Source organism: Ochotona princeps, chromosome 5 (assembly GCF_030435755.1).
Source record: "Ochotona princeps isolate mOchPri1 chromosome 5, mOchPri1.hap1, whole genome shotgun sequence".
NCBI lineage: Eukaryota > Metazoa > Chordata > Mammalia > Lagomorpha > Ochotonidae > Ochotona > Ochotona princeps.
In genome coordinates, this window is record NC_080836.1 from 65,014,618 (window position 1) to 65,041,498 (window position 26,881).

The 26,881-nt window shown below is 34.7% G+C and overlaps 1 protein-coding gene across 2 annotated transcripts in view; it reads right to left on the minus strand.

Moving 5' to 3' along the window:
• Positions 1 to 14,400: 14,400 nt before the first annotated feature.
• Positions 14,401 to 26,881, minus strand: part of TFPI (tissue factor pathway inhibitor) — a 56,110-nt gene continuing 43,629 nt past the window's right edge. The window contains exons 7-8 of one of the 2 annotated variants that reach the window (XM_004576987.3): positions 15,647 to 15,826; positions 14,401 to 14,967 (exon numbers count right to left, since the gene is read on the minus strand). In XM_004576987.3, coding sequence (XP_004577044.3) covers positions 14,861 to 14,967; positions 15,647 to 15,826 — 287 coding nt within the window. In that variant the 3' untranslated portion in view covers positions 14,401 to 14,860. Of the gene's footprint in view, positions 14,968 to 15,646; positions 15,827 to 23,308; positions 25,841 to 26,881 lie in introns of those variants that run through there. The other variant, XM_058664707.1, reaches the window with a different exon arrangement.

A 26,881-nucleotide genomic window follows, 5' to 3' on the forward strand; every position in this document is an offset into this window, starting at 1 on the left:
AAATCTGTTCCACTAAGTTTGCAAATTAATAGTTTGTTTTCCCAATAATTTACTGATTTTGTTTATGTAACAAGAATAAAGTCCAGTAAAGGGAAAAATTCATTCTTTGAAGTTATGTCCCAGGCTTTTGCCAGTGTTCTCTCTGCTCTACTCAAAAGAAAGTGCTATACTAAGTGGGAAATTAATGGAAGTTATTGTACCTACTCTTAAATTATTAATTAGGCATATAAAGCCATGCTTGCAGTCCAAGAAGAGTATATGATAATTTTCGTCAACAGCACCTATAAGCTTTACCTAGAAATAACTGGAAAACTGTATCTTAGTAATCACATTGTTGAGAGCTGTCTTTTTTACAAATTCCAGAATAAATGAATGTTAGGAAGACTTCCAGGAAGTTGTTCTGAGTATACCAAGTTATACAAAGATAATTGAAAAGATAGATCATGGAAACTTCTGTAATATAAAAATAAACATGAGAACAAATATTTGGGAAACTGCATCAGAACTAAATCAAGAGTCTTTCATTAATCACCAGGGTATTTCTCAACCACTGTTGCATTAATATGTTAATTCAACTTTACATATGATAAATACGCATATGACATATATGGTGTAGTCTTTCCCCATAAAACATGGAAAACAATTTAATAAGTAGTGAGTCCTGGCCTTATTATTTAGTGGGTGAAATTACCGCCTGCAACTATGGCATCGCATCTGGGTGCTGTCAGTGTGTGTTTCAGCTGTTCCACTTTCAGTGCGGATCTCTGCTAATAGCCTGGGTAAGCAGCAGAGGATGACCCAAGCGTTTAAGACTCTAGATTCCACCTGGCCCAGCATGGGAATCTCTGGCCACTGCAGCCATCTGTGAGTGAATCAATGGATAGAAGAGCTTTCTGTTTTGATATCTCTCTCCCAATCATTCAAATAAATAGGTCTTTAAAATTAATAATTTAGGAAGTAACAATTCAGCCTCATTTTGAGCTGGGTGCTGTGTAAGCTGTTTTAGGGAGGTAAGGGAAAAGAGAACATGTTCTACTACCTAGTCACTAAAAGCACAGATTGACTAGCACACGAAGAATCAAGTGCCAAATTCTCAGCAATTAGCAATTGATGCTGCCAACAACGTGTAGGTCAAACCAGGCTGAGCACTGTCATTGAATCCAGTGTCGACAAGAGGAATGATGTGTAAACGAAGAATGGCATATATGATGAACAGTCTCACTGGGCCATTTCAGCATCCTAAAATCAGGATGTGTACCACATTTAAGGTCCTATGTGAGGCTCACAAACTTCATAGTCTTCCAACAAAATTTTGTGTATCCTGCTTTACTGAAAGTGTGCCAACAAGCAGAGGAGAAGCAAATAAATGCAATTATCTTTATATTGGAAACCTATACCAAAAATGGATCAATCTGGCCCTTTATTATTTTACCTATAAATTGTTGTTAGCATTTTATGTTATATGTTGAAGCAAAGCAATATAAAATACATCTACTAAAAGCTTGTGGATCCCATGACTGGGTTATTGAGCGTGGATAGATCGTTGTTATTACTTAGAACCAAAGGACTGATTTTCACTTCAATTGCGCACGTGACTTATTTGAATGAATATTGTGTTTTTTAAAAACTTACTATGAATAAAGATTTGAAGTGTACAAAATTATATAAATTTGTGTTTATAAATAAAATATTAACTTGCATATTATAGTTTTTCTTTTAGCATATTATAGTGTGTTCCTAAAGAGGATTAAACAATATGAAAACAATTTGCCAGTATTTGTCAATTTTATGAATTACTACAGATATTCAATTTACATGTTAGACGGTAACTATTGCTAGATAAATTATTGCTAAATAAAGGGTAGCTCTCAAAACTGAAATATGTCATAGACTATCTAAAGATGGATTTTTAAACAACACCAAACTATAAATTCTTCCTTTAAATAAATATACAAAATGAGCTTCCTAAGGATGAACGACCTTTAATGCATATTCATATTTCTCAGTTTTCTCAAGTGTGTTAATTTTTTACTTCTATATTTAATATGTCCAAGCACTGATGAAAAATTACATGGGGTCACTCTACCCATAATCATACATTGTCAAGTGGCCCATAAATACTGAGTGAGAGAGATTCATTTGGAAATCCCTTAAACTCCTTAAAATCCCTTAAACTCCTATGAGTTTGAAATGATTCTTCCTACTTCAAGAATAGTTTAGTTGACGTTGAAAAACATGGATTTTTAATTTTTGGATATACATGTAGCATGAATTTATTATAAAATTCTTTTTAATTGTAGGATATCATTGTTCATTGTGAAAATAAAGGTTTGTTTAAACATGAACTTAGGAATCTTGATCTAAATCGCATTTAATGAAATGACAAATTTCCATACTTTGCTTGAATAGTTCTGCCATTTAGTTCTGAATTACAAAGCAGCATTAACAGCCCTCTAATATTAGTTTTTTATATTTTATATGGTCATGGTATTTACTTGCAAATGTTTTTACAGTTCATATTTTTTCTAGCTTCTTAAAAATTAGTTTGTATTGTGAAATACCTTTTATCATACAGAAAGACTTAAAATATAAAGTGATATTCTATAATATGTGATATATGTATTAAGATTGATGCAATATGTATATGCACAGAAGTCTTAACACCTTGGAAGAAAACTCGGGTCCTTTTTCTACTTAGCGCTTAGTAGTTGGTTATCTATAGTCTTATCCTGCCATCTAGTGTTAAGCAGTATCAAATTACAGAAAGTTTCTTCCTAACTGGAGTAAACATGAAATTTTCTTCGTCTTCAATAAAACCATTCTAAAAATTAGGAAATATTTCTAAGAGAACGTTCTGATGCATTTAATAAGTGGTATAAGGATGTATAGATACTTCCTGTAGACTATATAAGTAAACATCAGTTTATATATAGTAAAAAGGATGCAGTTCATAGGATATTGAGATGCAGTGTAAACGAGTTAAAATAGTGTCAACATGCATCATAAATTTAACATTACAAATTCAAATCATGTGTATCTTTAAAAGGTTTAAACATTCAGCAGACAAAATGTGCATTCTTAAGAGATATGCAATATGTTATTACATTTTTATGCTTTAATGTCTCTAATCAGAGTAAATATCTCCTCAAGCAACTAATCTTTTCAAACATTGAAGGTTTTTGGTGGTTAAAACATCTAACATCCTATCCTCTTGGCTTCTTTGTGGCAGAGAAATACAAAGTAGAAGAACACTGTCTATGGTCACCCTACTGTGTGATAGAACAACAGAGTTCCATTCCCACATCTAACTAGAATGTAGTATCTGTAAACCAACTCATCTGTAATACTCCCAACTTTAGACTTTTAACTTATATGAAACCTAATCTTTTTTTTTTAACATACTACGTATTCAGTGATCTCCACTTGGTTCCTTGTCTTTTGAGACAGTAACTTGGTATTGGAATGGAGGCTTAAATTGCTGCTGTCTGGAAAGGTAATGGCTGGGGTGTCTCATTCGGCCACTATCTTGCTTTCAGTTCACATGCCATTTTCTTTGTTTTTTCTGATTTATATTTTCATGATCCAAAGCTAAATGTGTCTGAAAATTGGTTAAGTCAAAGTGGATTAACTCCTAAATCTCTGAGCAGGACTACAAATCAGATCTTCAAACACTAAAAACAGAATGCAGGCCCAATGCACTGGTTCAAATAGCTAATCCTCTCCCTTCAAGAACTGGGATGCTGTATCAGTACTGATTTGTGTCCCAGCTGCTTCTCTTCCCATCTAACTCTCTGCTTGTGGCCTGGAAATAAGTAGAGGATGGCCCTAAACCTTTAGACCCTGTGTGGCAGACCCAGAAGAAGCTCCTGGCTCCTGGCTTTGGATGGACTTATCTCTGGCCATCGTAGCCACTTGGGGACTGAATCAGTGTATGACAAGTTTTTCTTTCTCTCTCTCCCTCTCTCTGCAAACCTGTCTTTTCAATAAAAATAGAGTTTAAAAATGCAAAAAGAGGGCCTAGCGTTGTAGCCTAGCTGCTAATGTCCTCGCCTTGCAGGCACAGGGATCCCATGTGGGTGCCAGTTCTAATCCCAGTGGCCCCATTTTCCATCCAGCTCCCTGCTTGTGGCCTGGGAAAGCAGTTGAGGATGACCCAAAGCCTTGTGATCCTGTACCCACATGGGAAGCTCTTGCCTCCTGGCTTTGAATCGGCTCCGTACCGACCATTGCACCCACTTAGGGAGTGAATCAACGGATGGAAATTTTTCCTCTCTGTCTCTCTACGTATATCTGACTTTGCAATAAAATAAATAAATCTTAAAATTGCAAAAGGTATGGAATGCTAAATGCTGTTCATATTTAATATTAATAAAAAAGCCTCTCCACTAGGCATACAGTTTTTTTATTTTATTACTTTCTATTAGAAAAATAGTGGAAAGAAGAACAAGGTGATTATGTGTGAGATTCATTTCAAAATACGTATTTCACCCAGTCTGCAAGTGTGAACCAAAGATAAAAATTAGAATTATACTGCCTTGATGCACAGAGGTCTGCCATTTGTAGTTCTCTGTCATTTTGTCCGCGTGTGAACCTCTCCGGGTATAGGGAACACTTATTTTAGGGTAACTGATATCAGCTGAGGACATTGTCTTGAGAAGGATGCGACTGGTAGCTAACAGCAACTAGTTCTCACCACTGAAGTATGAGTGTCAGGTTCATTAAAGGACATGTGGAGGGGAACCAAAAGAGTCTACCACCATGATGATGGCAGGTAAATAAAACCTATTCCATGGCTGCCCCTGGGTCTTCCTGGAGCTTGAAGATCATAAAATAATACATTTTTAAAAGATATAATATTCTGAAATTTTCATGCATTATTCATCAAGTTGTAAGACCAATAGCTAAAGTTGCATTGACTATATATGATGTAGCCCATACTGTGCTGAGTGTTTTGTATTTTTCTTCTTAATTATCCTGACAATCATTCCAAAGCAAAGCAACAGAGGATTGGAGCTATAAGAGCCAGGTAGGTTCAGATCCTATGATCTTCATTATTTTTTTCACAATAGATGAACCATTCTTCACTTATTTCTAGGAATGTATTGTCAGCCAGCAAAAATGAGGGACACTGTGAATTATGCTGTGCTGTAAAGATAGTATTCATAATTAAATGACTATGTGTCTGTCTTTGTGCTGTTTCTAAGGGAGTTAAAATGGGAATAAGGAAAACATTAGCTTGCATTGTGGTATAGTGTGTCTGTGATGCCAGTTCTAGTCCCAGCTGCTCCACTTCCAATCCAGCTCCTTGCTGATGCACCTGGGAAATTAGTAGACAATGGCTCAAGTGCTTGGGCTTCTTTACTCAACTAGAGGATACAGCAGAAACTGATACAGCCGTTGCAAGTCATTTGGGGAAGATGAATCAGCAGATGGTTTTTGTCTCTTCTCTATATGGCTACCTTTCAAATAAATAAAAAAATAAATCTTTAAAAAGTAAACTGACATTTTCCAAACATATACTTAGATTTACAGTTCTAAAGAATGTCTCATTGAATAGCGACAGATATTTTCAATGAAAAAGGCAGTTATTTATTTCTACTTCTTTAGAGTAGCAATTTCTTGGCAAGATGGATCGTGTAGGTAGCTCACAGCTGTTCACATTTTTGAAACTCCTTAGGAATGTCCCTGGAGTGAATTATAAATTCTTTGAAACATTCTGTTGAGAGTGGGGAATATGTTTAAAAAATGGATGGCTATTGGAGTGTCAGAATACATTCTAATTCCAAAACCTGACTAAGAAGACGGAAGTAGCTGTTTCCTCTGGCTGCTAACTTGAGAGCACTAAGCTGTTTGCAGAGGTGGCTATTAAACTAGAGATATAATTTCTGTGAAGTGACAGATTAAATATACATTAAAACCTTGAAGGCATTCAGATTCTACCACTGAATGAAGGATAACAAATCTTTCACAATATTGACAAAATAGGTTAACTTTGACAAATACGTGGGTTCATTTAAATTTGTGAGAATAGTTCACAGATTTGATGGAAAGAGTTTGTTTCTAGAGAAATATTTTCTGTTTTTTTTCAGAGACTTATTTTACTTTTATTGGAAATTCAGATATATAGAGAGGAGACGAGACAGAAAGAAAGATCTTCTGCCCGCTGATTCACTCCCCAAGTCGCCAGAATGGGCCCGAGCTGAGCTGATCCAAAGTCAGGAGCAAGGAGCATCTTCCAGGTCTTCCAAGAGGGTGCGGTGTCCCAAGGTGTTGGACCATTCTCTAATGCAGGGAACTGGATGGGAAACGGGGCTGCCAGGAGACGAACCCATGTGAACCAGCTTCCATATAGGATCCTGGCATGTGCAAGGTGAGGACTTTAGCTGCTGGTCTACTGTGTCAGGCCTAAGCAATATAATCTTGATTTGGCTAGAATAACTTAAAACAGACTAAACATGTTCGCATTTATTTCAAAACATTTCTTTTAATATTTTAGGATGTATTGGTGAATAATTATTCATCAAATGTCCACAAATTGTTTCCCCAGAACAGTAATAAATAATAATAATAAATAATAAACAATAAGTAAACTTAATGTGGAATGAAAGTTAATAATTTCAGAAAAAAAAAGCTGGCTACAACCAAATCCACTGCTGAAGGATTCAGAATCTCCCACAGGGCCTATGTCTCCCTGTTTGAAATCATTGTATGTTTGAGAACTAATGAAGCACAAAAAGGCAAATTGTAGATGTAATCAATATGGAGATAGCCAACTTCATCAACATGGGCTACTTCTCCAGGAATTTAGATGATTGCTGTAAATGACTATCCATACTAGAAGGATGTAGATATTCACAACACCAGAATCTGGGCAATGTCTCTTTTTGGTTTTGATTGCAGAATATCTCTGTATTTGACTTAACATAAGTTGACACTGGAAGTTTTAAAATAGGATTCTTATAAAATCTTATAATGCTGGAATGAGCCTTGGATGCAGCTGTTAATACATCATCTGAGATGCTCACATCCTATATGCAACTGCCTGGGTTTGAGCCTAGCTCTTTTCTGGTTGCAGCTTCCTTCCTATTCACGCACATCCTGGTTGCAGCAATTGATAGCTCAAATACACTGGTAATTGCTACCTATGTGGAAGACCTGGAATGGGCTATGGACTCCTGGCTTTTATCTGACCTGTCCCCTACATGTTTGAGAAGAGAATCAGTGAATACATCTCTGTCTCTCTTCTTTTTCTCTGTGTATGTGTGTGTACTGTGTACTGTGCATGTGTACTGGGTGTGTATGTGTCTTTGCTTAGCTGTCACTCTTTCAACCAAATAAAAGTTTTAGTATCTAAAAATGCCAAAAATCTTAATTTTTGGTGATAGGCAATATAGTACAAAACATGCACTGTTAATGTCAGTATAGAGCCAGAGAACTCAGATATCTCATCCGTTTACTCAGTGTTGGTATAAGAAATAAAATCTTGAAAGAATTTTGGCTGAATAGTGAGAAGGTGCAATGTCTTTAGCCACAGAAAGATACTATGCAAAGGAAGGACCATGTTCCCAAGGGATTGATTCATGGAAATTTTCATTGGAGAATGAGGAAAGTGGAATGAAGATCCCATGGAGTAGAGAGGAGAGTATAGGGCCTGGCGGCGTGGCCTAGCGGCTAACGTCCTCGCCTTCAACGCCCCTGGATCCCATATGGGCGCCGGTTCTAATCCCGGCAGCTCCACTTCCCATCCAGCTCCCTGCTTGTGGCCTGGGAAAGCAGTTGAGGACGGCCCAGTGCATTGGGACCCTGCACCCACGTGGGAGACCTGGAAGAGGTTCCTGGTTCCCGGCTTCGGATCGGCGCGCATCGGCCCTTTGTGGCTCACTTGGGGAGTGAAACATTGGATGGAAGATCTTCCTCTCTGTCTCTCCTCCTCTGTGTATATCTGGCTGTAATAAAATGAATAAATCTTTAAAAAAAAAGAGAGAGCGGAGAGTATATAGATGGACTGCTTCCAGCCACAGTGCCAGGTACTACTGCATCTGCATGACCAACTCTCAGGAGGTTCATCTGGTCAGGGTAAGGTGAGAGGAGGTTGTCATAGCCCTCACTATGGCTGAATTTGACTGAGGGATAATTTCATGCCACCCACTGGTTTGAATCTGGCCTGGGGCACTGGGGCTCTGGGCAACTACTTTGACCCAAGAAAGGTAGCTTTACTATCTCCCTGCCCTCCCTCCATTCAAAGTTGCTGTAGTGTAGTTGCAGCCAAATTCTTTCCTGACTCATAACATTGAGTGGTCCCGTTGTTTTGGAGGCTGTCAGGCATGGGAAAGGGCAACCTGCAAGGTACAGAGCAGATACCCTGCAGCCTGTGATTGTGGCAGTTCTAGGAACAGGGCACAGAACTGAGAGGATTGTGAGTGATACTTGGGCTCTCATGCTACCACTGGTCTGACTGAGGAGATACAGAGCTTCTTTAATACTGATGATAAGTGTTGAGAAACTGTTAGAGGCTTGCTGCATGGTGAGTTGGTGTTCTGGGTGGTGTGTGTGCCTGGATGTGTATATGTGTGCTGCTGTGGTGCTGGGTGCCTATGGTATGCTGACATCACCAGTTCAATCTAAGATATGAATTAGCTGGTTCATCCAGGATTAGAGAAGGGTTTGACTGTGAGAACACAGCCAGTGCAATATCCTCTCCGACCACTAACTATAGTCAGAGATTCTTCACAAAAGCCACTTTGGACTATGGACTCTTGCCCCACCCAAGTGCCCTAAGCACATTAGCTCCATCCAACACATCAAAAGAGATAAAGAAGGATACCACATAATGATCAAAGGATACCTCCAGCAAGAAGAAATCAGCATAATAAATATTTATGCTCCAAATGCCAAAGCATCTAGCTACGTGAAACAAATATTAATGGTAACATATAAATTATGTGTAATTTATATATTCTAAAATATAGATTTTAGATAATGATATATAATATATAATATTTATAAAATATATAGTATACATTTATTTTATATATATAAAGAGTGACAGACAGGGAGTAGGAGAGAAGTGGAGAGAGTGAAAAGGAATGAAGAACAGAGAGAAAAAGGCTATCTTGTATTTGCTGGTTCATTACTCAGACGGCCACGTCGGCCGGTGCTGAGCCATGCTAAAGCTAGGCTTCAGAAGGTTCTTATGCGTCTCTGAAGTGGATGGCAGAAGCTTAAATACCTTGGGCATTCTTTGCTGCTTTCCCCAGGCCATTAACAGGAAGCTAGATCAGAAGAGGAGTAGCTGGAACATATGGAATGCCAGCGTAGCAGGCTGTAGCTACCTGCTTATGCCACAATGCCAGCTCCTCTTATGGCTTTCTTGTATTCTTGTCTCTGATATGTACAGTACTTTGTTTGTAAGGAAAAGTGAGTGAGATAGATATCGACCATTCACTGATTCATTCTAAAATACCTATGAAACCTAGGTTTGGCCAGGGAGAAACCCAAGAGCCAGGAACTCCATGCAGGGCTGCTTCATTGATTGTCTAATTTTCTCATCTTTTATGTACTGGTTTATTTCTCTGTGACTTTTTCTTTTGACAGTTTAGGACTTTTCTCTCTCTATTACTTGAATTTAAAAGCAATTATTTCTTGAACTTTATATACTATATTTGTTTCTTCATAAGCCTTTATTAGCTTATTTCTCTGAAAATACTAATATTAAATGCTACAATAAATTTAAATATATTTATCTTTTCTAAAATGACTTTTTGAAAAGCAGAGCAACAGAGAGAGGGAGAGGAAAAGGTGCTGGGGAGAGGTTTGAGCCAAGTTAATAACAAGAATCAAGAGCTCCATCTAGCTTTTCCCCCTGGGTGGCAGGACCCCCAGAAGTTCAATCATTTTCTACTGCTTTTCCAGACCTGTTAACAGGGAGCTTGATGGAAAGCAAAGGAGCCAGTCTTGACCTGGGCCTTTCAAATGGGATGCCAAGGTCACAAGTGGTAGCTTAATCGGATGTGTCACAATGCCAGCCTTATATCTTTTTAATGTTCCTCAATAATATATTCGAATTTTTGTATAGAATTTCCCCCTGAAAGTTTCAAAAATAATTTTTGTGATATTTGCTGTTAGGTAACTAGGGGTTTCTAAATTGTGGCTCTAATTCATACATTTTAGATGCTTTTGTTTTCAATCCAGTGCATAGAAATGCTTTAGTTTCCTGTGTTAACTTGCATGTGAAAATTTTGGGTTGCTTCTCCCTCTTGGCAGCCATGGCTTTGATTGTATTTTGTCTTCAGCATCAGGTTGGTAGAGCCATGAAAGTATAGAATGATCTATTATAATTCTCCAGGAAATGCTTCAGGATCTTTATGCTACTTGTATAAACATTTCACTGAAATCTGTGCTCTGGTCTGCAGCTGATGTAGGCATAGCAGTTTTGGAACTGATCATTCAAAAAATGTAATTTCTCAGTCAGAACTGTGTAAACCGAACCAATTCATGTGTCTATGAAGTTGGCAATTGTTTCTTCTTAAAGATGTGTTTGTTTATTTATTTGAAAAGCAGGTGACACAAAGGAGACAGGGGGTGAGATCTCTGTTTCTATTTCTCTGTTGATCTGTCGTCCAAGAAAAAAAGAATGGGAAAAAAATGATAGGAGCACATCTTTTCTTTTTTAATGTAGATGCCACTTTCTTTGAAACACAACAGTTAATGTATCATCCTCTCTGAACTGTACCCTTTGTATAATATGCCCTTTTCCCTCATTTATGATCTTTGCAGTGACTCCTACATTTGTGAAATTAATATCCTTGCTCTCAAGAAAAATAGCATATGCATATGCTCTTTTATATAATATTAATATATTAGCATTACATATTATATTAACATTAGATATTATATTAACATTATATATATAATGTTATATGTATTATATATTAATATTGACTTTTCAAATGGGTGTGAACAAACGTGCCAAATATCTTTTTATTTTAATAATTTGTTACTAAATAATAAAGAACTAGCAGAATTATAGATATCTTGATATTTTATTTTTATATCAGATTATTATGAAGCAAGTGTTGAATTTTGTTAAATTATAATCTATTGGGAAGAATACAGTCTGTAATTCTGTTTTTGTCACAACTGATAAATTCGAATTATCTTTACATATATTAAATAATCACAACAATCTTTTTACTTTTGTTTAAAATGGCAATATGAGTCACTGATACTGTCTTTTTTTACAAATTTTGATACTTTGTCTTATAATTTGCTGTTATTTTTTTTGATAAAATTGTACTAATTATGTTGGTTACTGAGTTTTTAGAGTCCTTTTAAATTCTGTGTCTGAAGTAATTACCCCACTTACTTCTATCTTGTCCCTCCTCTTCCTGTGGAATTACAAGTGTTAAGTTCTGTTCTTATCAACAAGAAAACATGCGCATCAAGCCTTGTCAGTCAAAAGGCTATAATTCTCTCAATAAGATATTCAGTTTAAGGGTGGCTGTAAGACATTAAGGTCAATGGGCGTGCCTTTAGTTAAATTCTGAGAGACAGGAGGAGCCAAATTTTTCTCTAAAAATATGCCTAGAGAAAAAAAGGATCTTAAATTCTAGTAATCTAATAAGTCTATGAGATTAGAACACAAAGGCAAAATAATTATGAGTGGCTAAATCAAGAGATAGCATTGAGTTTTGAAGGCCAAATATGCTGCACTGACTTCATGCTGAATTAAACTGGATCTTATTTCATTTGTGATCCAAATATATCCTTGTTTAAGTTCAGACAGGGCTAGAAATTTCATCATGTCTGAGCAATCTGATGAGGAAATCATATTCATTATTCTAATACTGTGTTTTATTTACTTTGTTAGAGGATTAAAACATCTTTTCCATCTTTAAAATCAATTACCACCAACTATAACTATCTAAATTTTCTTTTTACGAGTGCTCTGAGTTAGGGCCGGCATTCAGTACAGTGTTTGAGTTGCTATTTGGGATGCCTAAATTCCATAACAGGTGCTAGAGTCACATACTAGCTAAATAGCTTTTAACCTGAGCTTCCTCCTAATGTGCATCCTGGGAAACAATGCTGATGGCAAAGTACTTGGGTCCTTGCCAGCCATGTGGGAAACTTGGGTTAAGTTTCTGATTCCCGGGTTTGGCTTGGCTGTTGACCCAGTATAGGTTAGAACAGACATTTAGGGAGTAAATTTTTTTTTTTTGTTTTTTGCCTGCCAAACAAAATCAAATGGATAAGAAATTATAGAAAGTGAATAAAAATAGCCATCATCAAAATAACAGCCATATATTTGTAGTAGTTCAGACTGGGTCTGTGAAACTCACAAGGGAAAGGGGTCCCATTCTATATATTTGGAAACAGGAAAAACAATTAAGTTATGTCCCACATAACTAGAGATTAAGTATTCATACACTGAATAAACTAGATTTAAATGTGAAAAGCAAGTGTAGCTTATAAAGGTAAACATAGCTGCTGAAAACTGGATAGTTTTGTATTATTTTCTTTCTACTTTGATGTGTAGATGGCAGGCTAACTACAATAGTCAATGCTGGGGAGTTTTCATATAATGTATAATTACATTTTAAAATGCATCTGCCCATATCTATGCAGTTATATATAAAGACATTGATGGGAATATTTATGTAATGTGTAGTGGTATAAACACAGAATGATTTTCTTTGTCTCAGTACTCTTTATCTTTGTAATAACTTAAAAGTATTAAATCTTGAGTATTTAATACTATAAAAATGAGACTTTATTGTTCAAGTTAATATATTTTACTCCTTACAACATAAAAATAAAATCATTTCAGGAGTTTACAGCATGAAAATTTAATTTTGAATACAGACAATGAACAAAGTAGGTAAATACATGTATATGCTACATGATACAATGTTGTATAAAATTCACAGTTAGATGTATTGATTATGCAAAATAAAAGAACACAAGATTATCAGAGACCTTCTTACTTAGAAACATAGCACCAATTGGCATTGACACCCAATCAACACTGCAAACCATCTTATTGTTTGAGTGAATATTGCTGGGGAACAAGATAAACTGACATAGTATTATTTATCTGTAAGTACCACTTGACCTAACAGAATTTTCTACCTGTTGAAATATACAGCTTTCAAAGGATACATGCAAGCGAACATATTTCATCAGAGCTTTTGTTTCCACAACAGAGATTAAGTATTCATACACTGAATTTTTGAAATTAAGTTGTAAGACTTTCCTTAAGTTGAATATTTTGAAACCATATTTAATTACATAATTTCTAGGCCACAGGATGGAAATGTTTCATAATTTCATGCTATGACTTTTCATATCCCAACTTAAAATGGAGTGATGTGTTTAAAGTGGACATGAGTTGGATCTTGACTTCAGATAACATAAAATTAGTCAGATTCTCTAATTGGAAAGCAGAATGAGTAAATAATAGAGGTTAAAAACAGAATCCATGAGGAGGAAATACTCTTATGAAATGGAAGTAGTCATGAAAAAGTATTGTAGATAAATTCAAAACTATAGCTATAATCAAAATTCAATTGTGGCAATATGGAATTAGGCTTATCTGCCAACTAGCCACACCTCTTGGAAGATTTTACGTGGTGTAGAAATACATGAAATTTTTGAGGATATGACAGTCTAAAAACCTCAGAGCCTGGATGAACAGCAAGATTTGGTGCCTAATTAGAGAGAATATATGAAGAGAAACAAGAAATGCAATGTGAACTCAAACTTTCAGGATTGAAAAACAGAAAGAATCAAAGTAACATTTCTACAGAGAAGGCGTGAAGCTAGAGTGGTGGGTGAGGTGATTTGTTGTTTCTGGATGTCAAGTTCAGGTTTGTATGTGAGACAATGTGAGCCTTACAGAAACTGGAATGCCTGAAGGCTGTTGGAATACCTGGCTGTGCCTGCTCAACAGAAAACGTAGCTCTGGACACAGCAATGCAACTACAGAGAAATGTTTGCTAAAGCTAATTGAGAGAATGCTGAACAAATTTGTATCCTTATATTTAATGTTATTTTCTTCAGAAATTGCTTTACTTTTTGAGTGCAAACTACTGATTACATTGTAAGTAAAGGCTAATGATAGATTCATACGCTTCAGGAGATGTTAGAGCATTTTCTCAAATAATGTGAGTTTCCTTTTGACTTCCATTAAATGCTTTTCTTTACCATAAAGTTTCTTCTTTTTCATGAACTGCGTTGAATACATAGTGATCCAACTACAATTAAACAAAGAAAAGCTCAGCCAACAAAAATCAGTGATGCATGTGCTTAGAATTGATTTGTGTTTGTTAAAAAGACAACTTGGATCGAAGGAGGTTATAAATTTTGTTACCAGTTCTTTCCAAAAGCACAAATGAATGATTTTTATCAGAAACAGCAATTCACTAGATTTTAGGTGTGAAAACCCAGCATTGCTTGCTCTTTAAAGCTGTGTCTCTTAATGTGGTGACATACTACAAAGAAGACCATCATACATATAGACATAATAAATATATAAATACAGATAGTCAGATGGTCACCACGAGGACAGACATGAGAAGCTAGATTTGTTGTGGTCAGCAGGAGGATCATTTTATTGTTAAACAGCAAGTAGAGAGGGGTCAGATGAAACAGTAAAATCACAGTATCCATTTAATTATAATTCTAAAATAGGAAATTTGGCCAGATTATAAAAGGAACTCTGATGTAAATCATTCCAGTGAAATAAGCCTAGAAAATTATTTCAGAATCATACTAATTAAAATATAGCAGATGAAAACATAGAAATCAGAGTGAAACACTCTTAAGAAAAGTGTTAATAGAATTTTCCAATAAAACAGATCTATGTCTTGTTAATAAAAACTTCTTCATGAACTATTTTCTTTGACTGCTTCTTTCTCTTCCTTTTGGTTTTAATTAATCCCCCTTTTGATAATCTTCGGATGAAACCTACAGGGTAGAGAACAGAAAATTTATATGTGATGAAGTAACACAATAAAACTTTTCTTTACAATCTTCTAAAGTTATCTTTTAGCACTTAACCTCAAAATATGAGATAGGTTTATGTGAAAGATTTATAAACTTTTGATTTGTCTATGTTTCTCTGTAGGACAATTTATTTATAAAAAAATTTATCTTAAGTATATAAATGATCAAAAACAAGTGTGTTGATTTGTTATGACTTTATCTTCTGTTACAAACCTGGGCTCTTTTATTTTAAAAAGTAGAAATATTGCTAAACATGCCTGATAGAATTATAAATGATTATTAATGCAAGATTTCATGCCTTTTTTCCTTTTAGAAATAAGCAGCAATTTTATATTTAGGAGAAATTAATGAATGTGTTAAAATTTTGTGTATTAAAGCTTAAAGGGGCTTTGGAAGAATCCTTAAAAACAAACGTCTAATATTTAACAGAGTTGGATATGTTTTAGATTGATTCTTTTTCCATGAAGACACATTAAGAGGAATCATATGCGGTAATATTACCTGTATGTTTTTAAAACACTGTGTTTCATCTTTTATATTAAAGAGAAACAATTTCATATTTTATGGATTAAAATTCATTCAAAATTTCAATATAATTATCATTAGTGCTTGAAAATTAATGGGAAGAATATCTTTATACCTTTTTTACAATTTGTAAAACATGCTTTTTTAGAAGTGAAATTATTTTCATTTCCCCCACATCCACTGTACTTAAATGGGCGGCATCTCCCAATGTTTGCGTTGTAGTAGAATCTGATCTCATTGGCTTGACACAGACCTCGGTCTGCTGGAGAGAGACACCATGAAGGGCCATGAAATTCTGAAAAGGTCAAGAAAACATGGTAAGACATAGCAGATAGAGAATCTGAAGCTTTCAAGTTGTACTGTTTATCAAATATTCTGTGCCATAACAGCAATATGAATAAACAAAAGTTATACTTAATGAGATTAATATATTTCTCTGTTACAAAAGAGCTTAAAGAATTCCAAGTGTCTGCCATACTGAGATTTTTTTCTAATAAATAACAAAACATTTGCTAAGGGGAAATATGATTACTATTTATGTGAGCCAACTAAATGTACATAGTAACAAAATAACCACTACTCAACAATTTAACTTCTGAAAATTTATATATGTATATGTATAATTTGTGTATATCTGTGTGTTATTAACTTTTCCAGAATATTTATTCATAAATATTGAACTTGGGGAAGAAACCATCATGGTGACCACAGTCCTCATTTGTTTTGGGACACAAACAACAAAACCACAGAAATTTCTTCTTTTGAAATAAAAGTTGTGAATCATAATGGAATTTAGGTGCAGCACATTTTTAACTCAAAGTTTCAGGAAAGGAGCCTAAGAGATGTTGCACTTATTAAGAGCAATTTTCTCATTAGTTGAAGCATCAGTTCTGGATTAATGTTTTTGCAAAGGAAGCAATATTGCTAAAGTTCATAAAACATAATATTGGCTCAGACCAGACAGCCTGTTATGTCAATGGGGATTTTCAAAAACACAGCACATAAAGTGTATCCAGGGTAATAAAAGAAACACTAATTTCCTTAAGGCAAACAACAAGAATTAGTTTCAGCGTAATGGTAGTTTTCGGCACTGGTGGGAATTTCTGTCAGTAACGGAATGCGGGTGTGCTTCAGTAACACACAGCTGCTCGGTGCCAGTGGACTAAGGCTGTGGGTAAGTTGTGGATAGTGAGGAGTCAATGCAAAAGAAACCTTAGTAGCTTTGTCAGTGTTAAGATATGACATGATACACACAGAGGGAGAGATTTGCTAAGTGTTCAAAATTTACAAAAATGGAACTTCAAGGAATCAGTAGCCAAGAAAGCAAAAAGGCTCTGTGGAAAGCAAGAAGCCTTTTGATGACTGAGAACAAGTTGAATAGATAACAAATGAAATGAGGGCCAGTGTGATGTCTCAAATTGCTAATCCTCTGCCTGCATGCACCAGCATCCTATTTGGGCGCAGGTTCGCGTCCTGGATACTCCACTTCCATCCAGCTCCCTGTTTATGGCCTTGGGAAGTAATGGAGGATGATAGCACAAAGCCTTGGGACCCTATACCCACATAGGAAACCCAGAAAAAGCTCCTGGCTTCTGACTCCCGATTGGCTCAGCTCCAGCTATTGCGGCCATTTAAGGAGTAAATATATATGGAAGATCTTTCTTTGTTTTACCTTCTCTCTGTAAATCTGCCTTCCCAATAAAAAAAAATCTTAAAAAAAATAAAATGAATTAAAGTGAAGATAAAATGAAAAAAGTGTTAGTTGGTAAAAATATTCTTACTACCTTGTGTCTTCTAGAGACTTAAATAGATTAGGGTTTCTTCACCAGACATAGTGAAAAAAATTGCAGAAGCTATGAGACATAATGGATACTATTGGAAGAATACATAAGAAGAAATTTCATTAAGATAATTTTCAGTCAAATTTAACTATAATTACATACAGAATTTTAAGTTTTGTTGGGTCTTTGACTTCATATATAAACAATGATATTAATACATGTAATAAAATTCTACTTTAGTGAACCATATTAAGGTATCTATCATTTCAGGTAGTTGGTATAAAATGTACAATTAAAATCTATTTATGTAATAAAAATTTTCAAATATAATGATTAACTGGTTCTGTTGTGCATGAGATTTCTAGATTGATTTGTTTATCCTATGTATTCACTGCTTTGTATCACTTGATGTGATATTTTTCACTATCGTAAGTCAGTTAACTTCAGTTAACATGCCTTTTGTGTTTGTGCCAAATTTTCTAGAAAATGTTCACATATCCCATTACCAAGAATAGTTTCTATAATAGGAGTTTTCAGCAGTTTAAAGGAGATATGTTATAACTGAACTCTATCATTATAAGTCTTTTCCAATCTGTAATGTGATTTCTCTTTCCAGTGTGCTAACATATATGGTTTATGCATGAATTTCACATTAGCATTTTGTACACAAACATTCATATCATTCTTCAAGAAGTTGAATATAATTATGTGAATGTACTTGTAATTGTACCCATCTTTATTAATGTTAGTTATTTATCTAAACTCCCTTATTCCAGGAGAGAAGGACTTTTCCATTGATGGATAGCAATCACCTTTTTTCACAATACACAACTATAACAATCCTTGCTGTATAATGTAATCAAGGCCTATTTCCAAGGAGGCCAAGCTAGCCTGGTACATCTGGGGGTTAAACTGGATGCACAAAGAAAGGGTCTGTTAACAGAGTCCAAGATCACAGAGAAAACCGAAATCACAACAGTCGTCTCCGGGAGGCTGTGGGGTAGGGGTTGGGCAGAAACCATCGGGGTATAGGACGCATGAAGAGAAGGTTTACACACTCTCCTTTTGACTTTCTGGTTATTGAACAATGTCTGCTAAGGACCTGCTCAAGCTAGGAGGATGGGAGGAGGGTTGTGTTTGGGGTCAAATGATTGAGAACACAGATGCCATTTGAGAAAGTTTATCACTCAAATTATCCAAAGTATCAGAAAAACCCTATGGCTTGGGAACTAGAGGTTGCCAGGAATACTGCTTCTGACAGCCTGAAATCAGATATGTGCTCCTATTCGGCGTCTGTCAGTCACTAACTAAATGGCACCTTTTTGACTCATTTTGTCTTCTCAGGTTTCAGGCATTGCTAATGTTGATCATTGAAACAACACAGTTTTGACCCAGATCAATAGTGAGGCCCTAACATTGGAAAGGAGAATATTTTTCTAGTGGATTAACATTTGACTTCCATCACTAAGATATTACCCTACACATATATGAATAATTTTAGATACTTAGATAATGATAAAAATTATCAATCTTTAGAAGGCAATTGCATTTCAGGATGTAAACTGTGTAGGTATGTAAATTAATTCATATCTGTTAAGATCATTCAGTTCTAAGTAGTAAAACTATATCAGTGGAGGTACCGCAGCATAACCCAGAGTAGAATGCAAAGTAATGAAGCCAACTTTAACTACAGGATTTTTTTTTTTTTTGAGCTCTTGATTATCTTCTATCATTTTGATGAATCATCAAAACTGAAGAAATTGAAATCTTTGCACCTAATGGGGAAATGATTGGCTTCAGTTAACAAGTTTACTTTGGATACCGATAGGTACTTACCTATTTAAAATCCAAACTATGATACCAAGAATGAAAGAAAATACACTGGAGTGTTTGGATTGACTCCAGCTTCCTGCTACCGGGCACCCTCAGGGGCAGCAGGTGCTAGCTCAAGGAGTTGAGTTTTTGCCGTCAGTATGGAGACCTGGGTTGGTTTCTAGTGCCTGACTAAAGCCTGATGGATATCAGGCCGTTGTGGGCATTTGTGATGGAAACCAGCAGATGGAAGCTCCTTGGACCTCTTTCTTTCTGATTTTCAAGTAAACAAAAATTTAAGAAGTACAGATTTTGAAATAATTACATTAATTACTTTCGGATAGCTACTTTGATTGCAGTAATTTATAATAAAAAAGACAGTAACCTGAGTTTTGTTCATTTTCTAAAGGAAGCTTAATAATCTAAAGCATTGCATCCTGATCCTGCTCTTAATGGTGAGTTGAGCAGCTTCCTTCTAGAGGATTTGAGCTTAAGAATTTAGGATTCCAGCTGTTATTCTATCTCTTTCTTTTCTCTCAGGAACTGCCATGATTTTGTGACTACTGCAGTGTGAAGTAGTGCAACAAAGTCCATTTTTCAAGTAAACTTTTTGCAAACTTTATTTGAAATTTATTCAGTAAACTTGGAATCTTAGAATCACTCTGAATCATTACTGTGGTACTTATTCCATTTTACATAGCTCTCCTGGCCTCCTAACACTGCAACTTCTTAACTGATTAAGTATATTATTTTCTTCTTTGAAGAGTTTTTAGAGGAATTGAATAGCAAATCATTACTTTTGTTTTCTTCTGCTGTAAATTTGTAGTGAACATAGATACAATTTTAAATATCTTATTACCAATTATCTTTGTTAAACTTGAAAATAATATGAAAATGCAACACATGTAGAAGTTCTCCATCTTTTGACCCACACCCTTTCACCATTATGCATGCTTGGCAAATCTGCTTCCCAAAATTGTTTTTATATGCAAACATATGCAACTATACTGTTGTTTATTTTCAACTTTATTTATTTGAGGGATATGTCTCTAAATTTTTATAAAGTCATACCTCATTCACTTTAATGTATGTACAATATCCATCTATTAATTGACTTCAGTGTATTTAGTCATTGTATGACTCGTGGATATATAGACTATTTCTGTTTGTATTTTTCAGTACCAGGCAATGCTCATATATATCTTTGTACATAAGTTCATAAGCTTCTTGAGGAACTAACTTTAACCTTAGGAATGTGCAAAAGCTATATTTAATTTATCATCTGATCCATGTGGTTTTATTGTCCCATAAAGATTTAAATAAACTTTTATATGTTTATTTGCCCACAGTACTGTTTAAAAGTCTATGAACACAAAACAAACAACTAGTGCCAAAAGTTATTTTCTAGCCGTTGCTATTTTCCCCTCCCACTCCTCCAGATGTAGAATGCTATGAGGAACAAGGAATCGCTAATACCTTCTCAGATGTTCTGTAAAAGAATACTTATGTAGAATCTAAGATGCCATGATTTCAGCATACAAATGTTTTACTCATAAAGAAGAGCAATGAATTACACTTTTACAAACTATCAGTTACAAGCTTCAAAAAACTTAAAATTAGAAAAATGCATCTTAAATTCAATGAAGTTTTTCCCAACATACCAAATTGATGTGCACACATAGCACTACATACAAATAAGAATGAAAATAATATACACTATCACACAAAAAGCTGAAAAAATGCTCAACCAGTGGAAAAGAGAATTACTGTGAAAAAGCAAATTAGATAGAAAGCTCAGAGGCTTCCAAAGTTACAATTCCACAAAATATACTAATTTCTGCTAACCTTATGTTTCTGTGTGGGGCTCCTCCAATAATGACTTGTATACTCTTTACTTGAGGATAAACTGATAAACAATGATTCAATGAGATGAAGCATTTCATAACATTAACAGTGATCATCTTTTGCAATGCAAATAGGGGTAATTTTTTTCTCTCTTTAGTTTTCTATTTTTTCAAATTGTCTACAATTATAATTCTGAATTTTACATGCCACAGTATTTTACAATGAGACTAGTGATTTATGCCTATAAATAAATTAGTGGAGAATAAATGCTTCTAATTAGGAATGGGTAGTAAACTTGTCACATTCTCTGCATGACAGGAAATGTTTATCTCCAATTAGTTAAGAACGGGAGGCAGTCTCAAAAGGGCAGAAGTTACAATTTCAGACACAAGAACAAAGAAGTGGAAAACAAAATCACAAAAGTAACTTTTAAAATTTCATGTGCAGTAGGACCACTTAGCTGAGGGTATGATGTAAAATAGGGGCTGTCAAAGGCTTTGAGACTGAAAGGTCACAGGACGTGGACTGTCAGAGATCTTGCCAAGTCAGGAAAGCCTGCACAGATTTTACAAAAGTGTAATAGATATGTGTAGGGTTGAGTATTTTTAGCCTACATATTGCTTAAATCAAGGAAAGAGTTCAGAAATTTATCTTAACCCAGAGATTTTTTTTTCCTGAACAGATCTCAATGAAAATCATCAAAAAAATTACAAAATCATGAAATTTCTATGAGTATAATCTTTTAAAATAATCTTGAGTTAGAACACATCAGAAAACATTTGGTCATAGCATATGCACAAAAAATTTTTAAAAAATCTAAAATCTTAGTAAAGGCAAAAATCAACGTTTAGTCTCAATCAGCTTTCAAAGAAAAAAATGGGATTCATTTATTTTAAATTTTTATTTATTCACATTTAGTTGAGAGGCAGAGCAAAACAAACAGAATATTCCTTCTGTTGGTACACTCCCCAAAGGACCACAACAGTCCATACTGGAACAGAAGAAAACCAAAGCCGGAAGCTAGACATGTACCCTTGAGTCTCTCAGGTGCAAATACTCGGGGCATCAACTGCTGCTTCCCCAAGGTTCTCACTATCAGAAAGTAGGAGTCAGAAATGAAGCGGGGATCAAACCCACACATTCCCATAAAGGATTCCCTCATGAAATCCAAGAGGTATCTTAACTATGGGGCCAAAATTCAGATCTTAACAAGAGTCTGCATGTGAATGATGGGCAATTAAGAATGTAAAAGTTGGAATATTTCTGGTTTGTTAGGTACTTTGCCCATTCCAAGTTATTTGAAAAGCAAGCTGTGTAGAAGAGTACAGTGAAATAGGAGGCTAGAAAAGTCGATTTAGGTAAAATCAAGGTTTCTGAGCACTAAGCTTCTTGGAGTTTTTAATATAGACATTTGTGCTCCACTGGCAGCATTAAAATGTAAACTATGCAATTCTGATTTTCCTTGATGGAACTAACAGTCAAACACATGTAGGCTGAATCCAGTGACATTAGAGATCATAAAAAATGAACTGAGGATATTCCATGCGAATGTTTAAAATTAGACTTATTGTGGGCAGAAAAAGAATTTGAGAAAGAATAAGTCTAGTGTTCCTAGAAGGATTAGCTTAGGAAGTCGAATATTTTCTCTGTATACTATGAAATATTATTATAGAGTTAATCATAATCAGAATAGTTCATAATTTGCCATTTTATTTTGATTTTCTTTTATTGTGCCCTTACATAGAAAAAATACCTAAATGAAGGTGTAATTGTAAACTATAACCACAGATTAATCAGTGGCTATATACATAGATCCAATAGACGTCAGAAGATTGAACCTAGGTTTAAAGAAGATAGAGAATTTCGTATTGCTCAATGACTGTATGTATTTTTGTGACTGTCCGCCCAAAATGCTTGTGCAAGTCTTTGTCTGAACATGTAAGTTAGACAATGAAGTCACCTGGGAATCTAAATCCATACCTATTTGAAAGGCATATCTGTGAAGGATATAACCACCATCATAGTTATTATTCTGATGAGATAGATCTCCTTGATAGTTACCATTATTTAATAGTATCTTAATATTGGTTGAATTGAACTGAAATTAAGAAGTACACAGATGTTTATTTCTTAGATCGAAATATAAAGTTTTAAATATGGCTTAACAAGTTCTCTGACTAAAAATAAGATCCAGAGATATAAAAAGTACATCTGAATTTTGTGACTTTCCTAAGCATTATGTATTAATTTCATAATGATAGTATAAGTAAAATTGAGCAGTGTAATACTTACATTTTAGCTGCATTTAAATTATAAATTATAATAAATATGTAAATAATACCCTTCAATGGCCTTCTGTTATATAACAGGGGTAAAACTGGATCATTACAATCATAATCATCAAAAAATACCAAACATTAATACTATAGGACTTTTATTGTGTGTTGAATACTTGGTTAAGAATTATATTCACAAAAACTATGAGATTCTACTCTCCACATATAACAAATGATAAATTTAGCCAAGGGAAGTTGTGTGATTTTTTTCAAATCAACAAAGTCAGAAAATACCAGAACCAAAACTTAAACTCCCCTCTGTTTATAAAACCAGTATTTGTAACCACTACGACATGTTGTTCTGCAAGCTAGATAGAAATCTAAAAAAAAAAAAAGGGTATTTTAATAATTTTTATCACATAGAGAAAGGTATCACAATTTCTCCTTTATGTCTGATTTCCAAATTTCTTTGTAAGTCAGATTCAGAATACACTTTATATCTTACTCACACTTCCTGGCACAGAGTTGGAATTTTTCAAGTTTGAATAGGAGAAAGATTTAATCACAACAAATTATCTAACAGAAAAGCTGGAATTAAATCGTTTCTGGTTGTGGAGACAGTAATACTGAGCTGAATAGTGTTCAGAGAGCTCGAACTTTTCAGGAAAGAATTGTTAGGTTTTTATCTTCAAACTGAACTACCTAAAACTGGCAGATCAAACATCCAAGCCTCTAGACTCTGTTATCACATTTGCACTAATCAGGTTAATTTAATCTCCTTAAATGTCATATGGAACTATCAACCTTCTTGGCTGTGTCCCTATCAAAGTTAAAATATTCTTAATTCATATGTGCTGTATCTGTGCTTCTTACAATCATTTCTGCAAATATTGCCCAGTACACATACTATCCAAAGGAAAGTAAGAGAGTTACATACAACGTAGAATAGCACAAGGCTTTCTAAACTTTCCCTACCCTTTTTCCATTGCTATTCATACTAGTCAATATTACACTACAAGTGATTTTTTTCTTATCTAGGGAAAAATGTTTTATTCAACTATAAATATTAATTTGTTAGTTTGTGTTTGGATTGTATTATTCAGTAAATAAGCTTTAGTTTATTTTTTTTGATGTTTATTTCTTAGGATGTTTATTTCTACTGCTTGCTAGGTACTGAAAATTTAACTTAAAATAATTTGGTTTACAAATTGAAACCCCACAATTATCCATTTAAGGTATCTGTATAATGTTCAAGTTTGAGATCACTTCTCTGGAAAATTCTTATGACTGGGGCAGAAAAGAAATATTTTTATAAGGCTCCAGGTTCTCCAGGAAGAAAGAGATTAGACAAGTAGCAGTAGTCACCCATGGTGACTGGATGGCATAAATTTGGCCAAGATGAAGTGACACATTTTTTTTCTCACCAAGAAAACTGCCAGGAAGTCGAAGATCTGAGGGGTGCTCTCCAAAAGCTGTTTATTTTTAGAAGTCAAAATGTCAACATCAGCATATGAGTCTTCAGATGTACTCTGCAAGCATATTTAGATTATAAAGAATATTTCTATGCTTCTTGGTCTGAGAGCACATTCTGGGAAGCCCGATATTTATTTGGAACTACGGGAGTGTTTTACACATGAAATGGATTTCTTCAGAATTTTCCTAAGCAGCGTGATTAACTAGGTATGCAAGTGCATGTGCCTTTATTTAGGGAGAAAGAGAGATATTTTGTTTGCAGAAAGTTTCCACAGATGCAACTCTCCTCTACACTTCAATAAGAGGTCTAATAGGTAACAATATTCTCTTGTACATTTGTAAGTTGACCTTATCAGCGATAGATTTTAGCTGTTAATTTTGTTCTTTGTATGGATCACACCTCTTCTGGGGGATCAGTGATAACCAAAAATCTTTTAAAAATATGCAGCTTGCTTATTGCCAGTTTCATCCATAATTTATGGAATCTGGGTGGTAGGTCATAAAACTGCATGTAACTGAGAGACACATAGAGTTTGAAGTAAATAAATGGTTTTCAAGATGACATCTGATCATTTTCCCTGAACCTGGAGGCTGACAGGAAGCAGTGCGGAACTAGATAATGTATGTGGTTGTTTCTTTTAGTCAGAGAGCAATGGCCAGATTGAATTGGAAGTAATTTTTGAAGTTTATCCAAATATTTACTTCTCAAAATATCATAATGTGGATATAATCTCAAGACATATGTTTAGAGTTGATGTGTGGTGGAAAATGGGGTTTTGAACAAGAATAATAATTCACTAATTTCCAAGAATGGTCAGTTCTACTGAACATACCCCAAATCAATATGAACACTTGAGAATATTAGTTTTCTTTACTACTTGTACAATGAGAGGTACTGCAAGGAGTATATTAATTATACATGTAAACACTAAAGTTTATTAATATTATGCTCTCAAAGACATCACACATTGAGAAAATAACTCAAACACAAATATTAACAAAATCATAAAATGCTATCCAATCCTAAAAATAGCATGGATGCATGAATGAAGAAGACGATCAGAAAGACTTGGTAAGTATGGTCAGCATTCTTCCAACCACCATTTGTTGTTTCCTGTGTAACTGTGGATCACAAAATTAATATGTTAAAAATGTGAGTCACATGTCATGCTCTTAAAGCAGCCTACATGCTAGGGAGGGGCTAGTCTATAAAACCATAATACACTCTATCTTACTTTCAAAAAACTTGCAATCAAGTCAGTAAGACAGAGAACTAATATAAAAAGTTCTAGCGTTAAATGAGTCATGATGGGAATTCAGGGGGGAAAAAAAGGAACACAATTTTTTGAGGAAGTTCATGATAGGTGAGAGATGATGAGGGAAGGAAACAAAACATTTGCATGGGAATGAAGAGTTCAGGCATAATGATAAGGTTAATTTTAATGGACAGGTATGTTTCATATGTAAAGAACACTGAGGAAATCCAACAGTTAATTTATACACATTTAAAGTAAATAGATAAGGCTAAGTTAACACAGAGAAAAATGAATCCACCATGCTTTTGCTTATTTTTAATTTTTCTATAAATGAGGAGAGATATATCTGTTTGATTAAAAATAGCCTGGTCCAGACATATAAATGTGAAGATCAGTGGAGCAAGAAGGACACATCCATGCTGTCTATCACACTCTCTGTGTCTTTCTGCCCCATTTGTTTTTTGATATATATGTAATCTCTTTTAATAGACTTAAAGGACAGATCAACTTATATGTACTATATAAATATTCTGTGTATCTGAATTACATTTGAGGTCTGTGTTATCTCTCATCGGTATACCTAGTTTGCCTTAACTGATATTAATTTATGCTTAATGTTTGGAGATAGAATCAAAAGCTGAAATACTTTTAAAATAAATTTGCTAGAATCCCACCAAAATCACAATTCAGATTTTCTTCCTTTTTATTCTATCGCTCAATTTTAACCTCCATTTTGCATTCCCATGACTGTCCCAGTTTGGATGAAATATTACTATTTTGTCAACCTAAGTATGAAGAACTTATGATCTAAACAAAACAGAACTGAAAATGGAAGAGACAGAACCAGATAATTTATTATATAAACCCTCAGTATTAAAATAATGACTACAAGAAGAGAATTGATCAG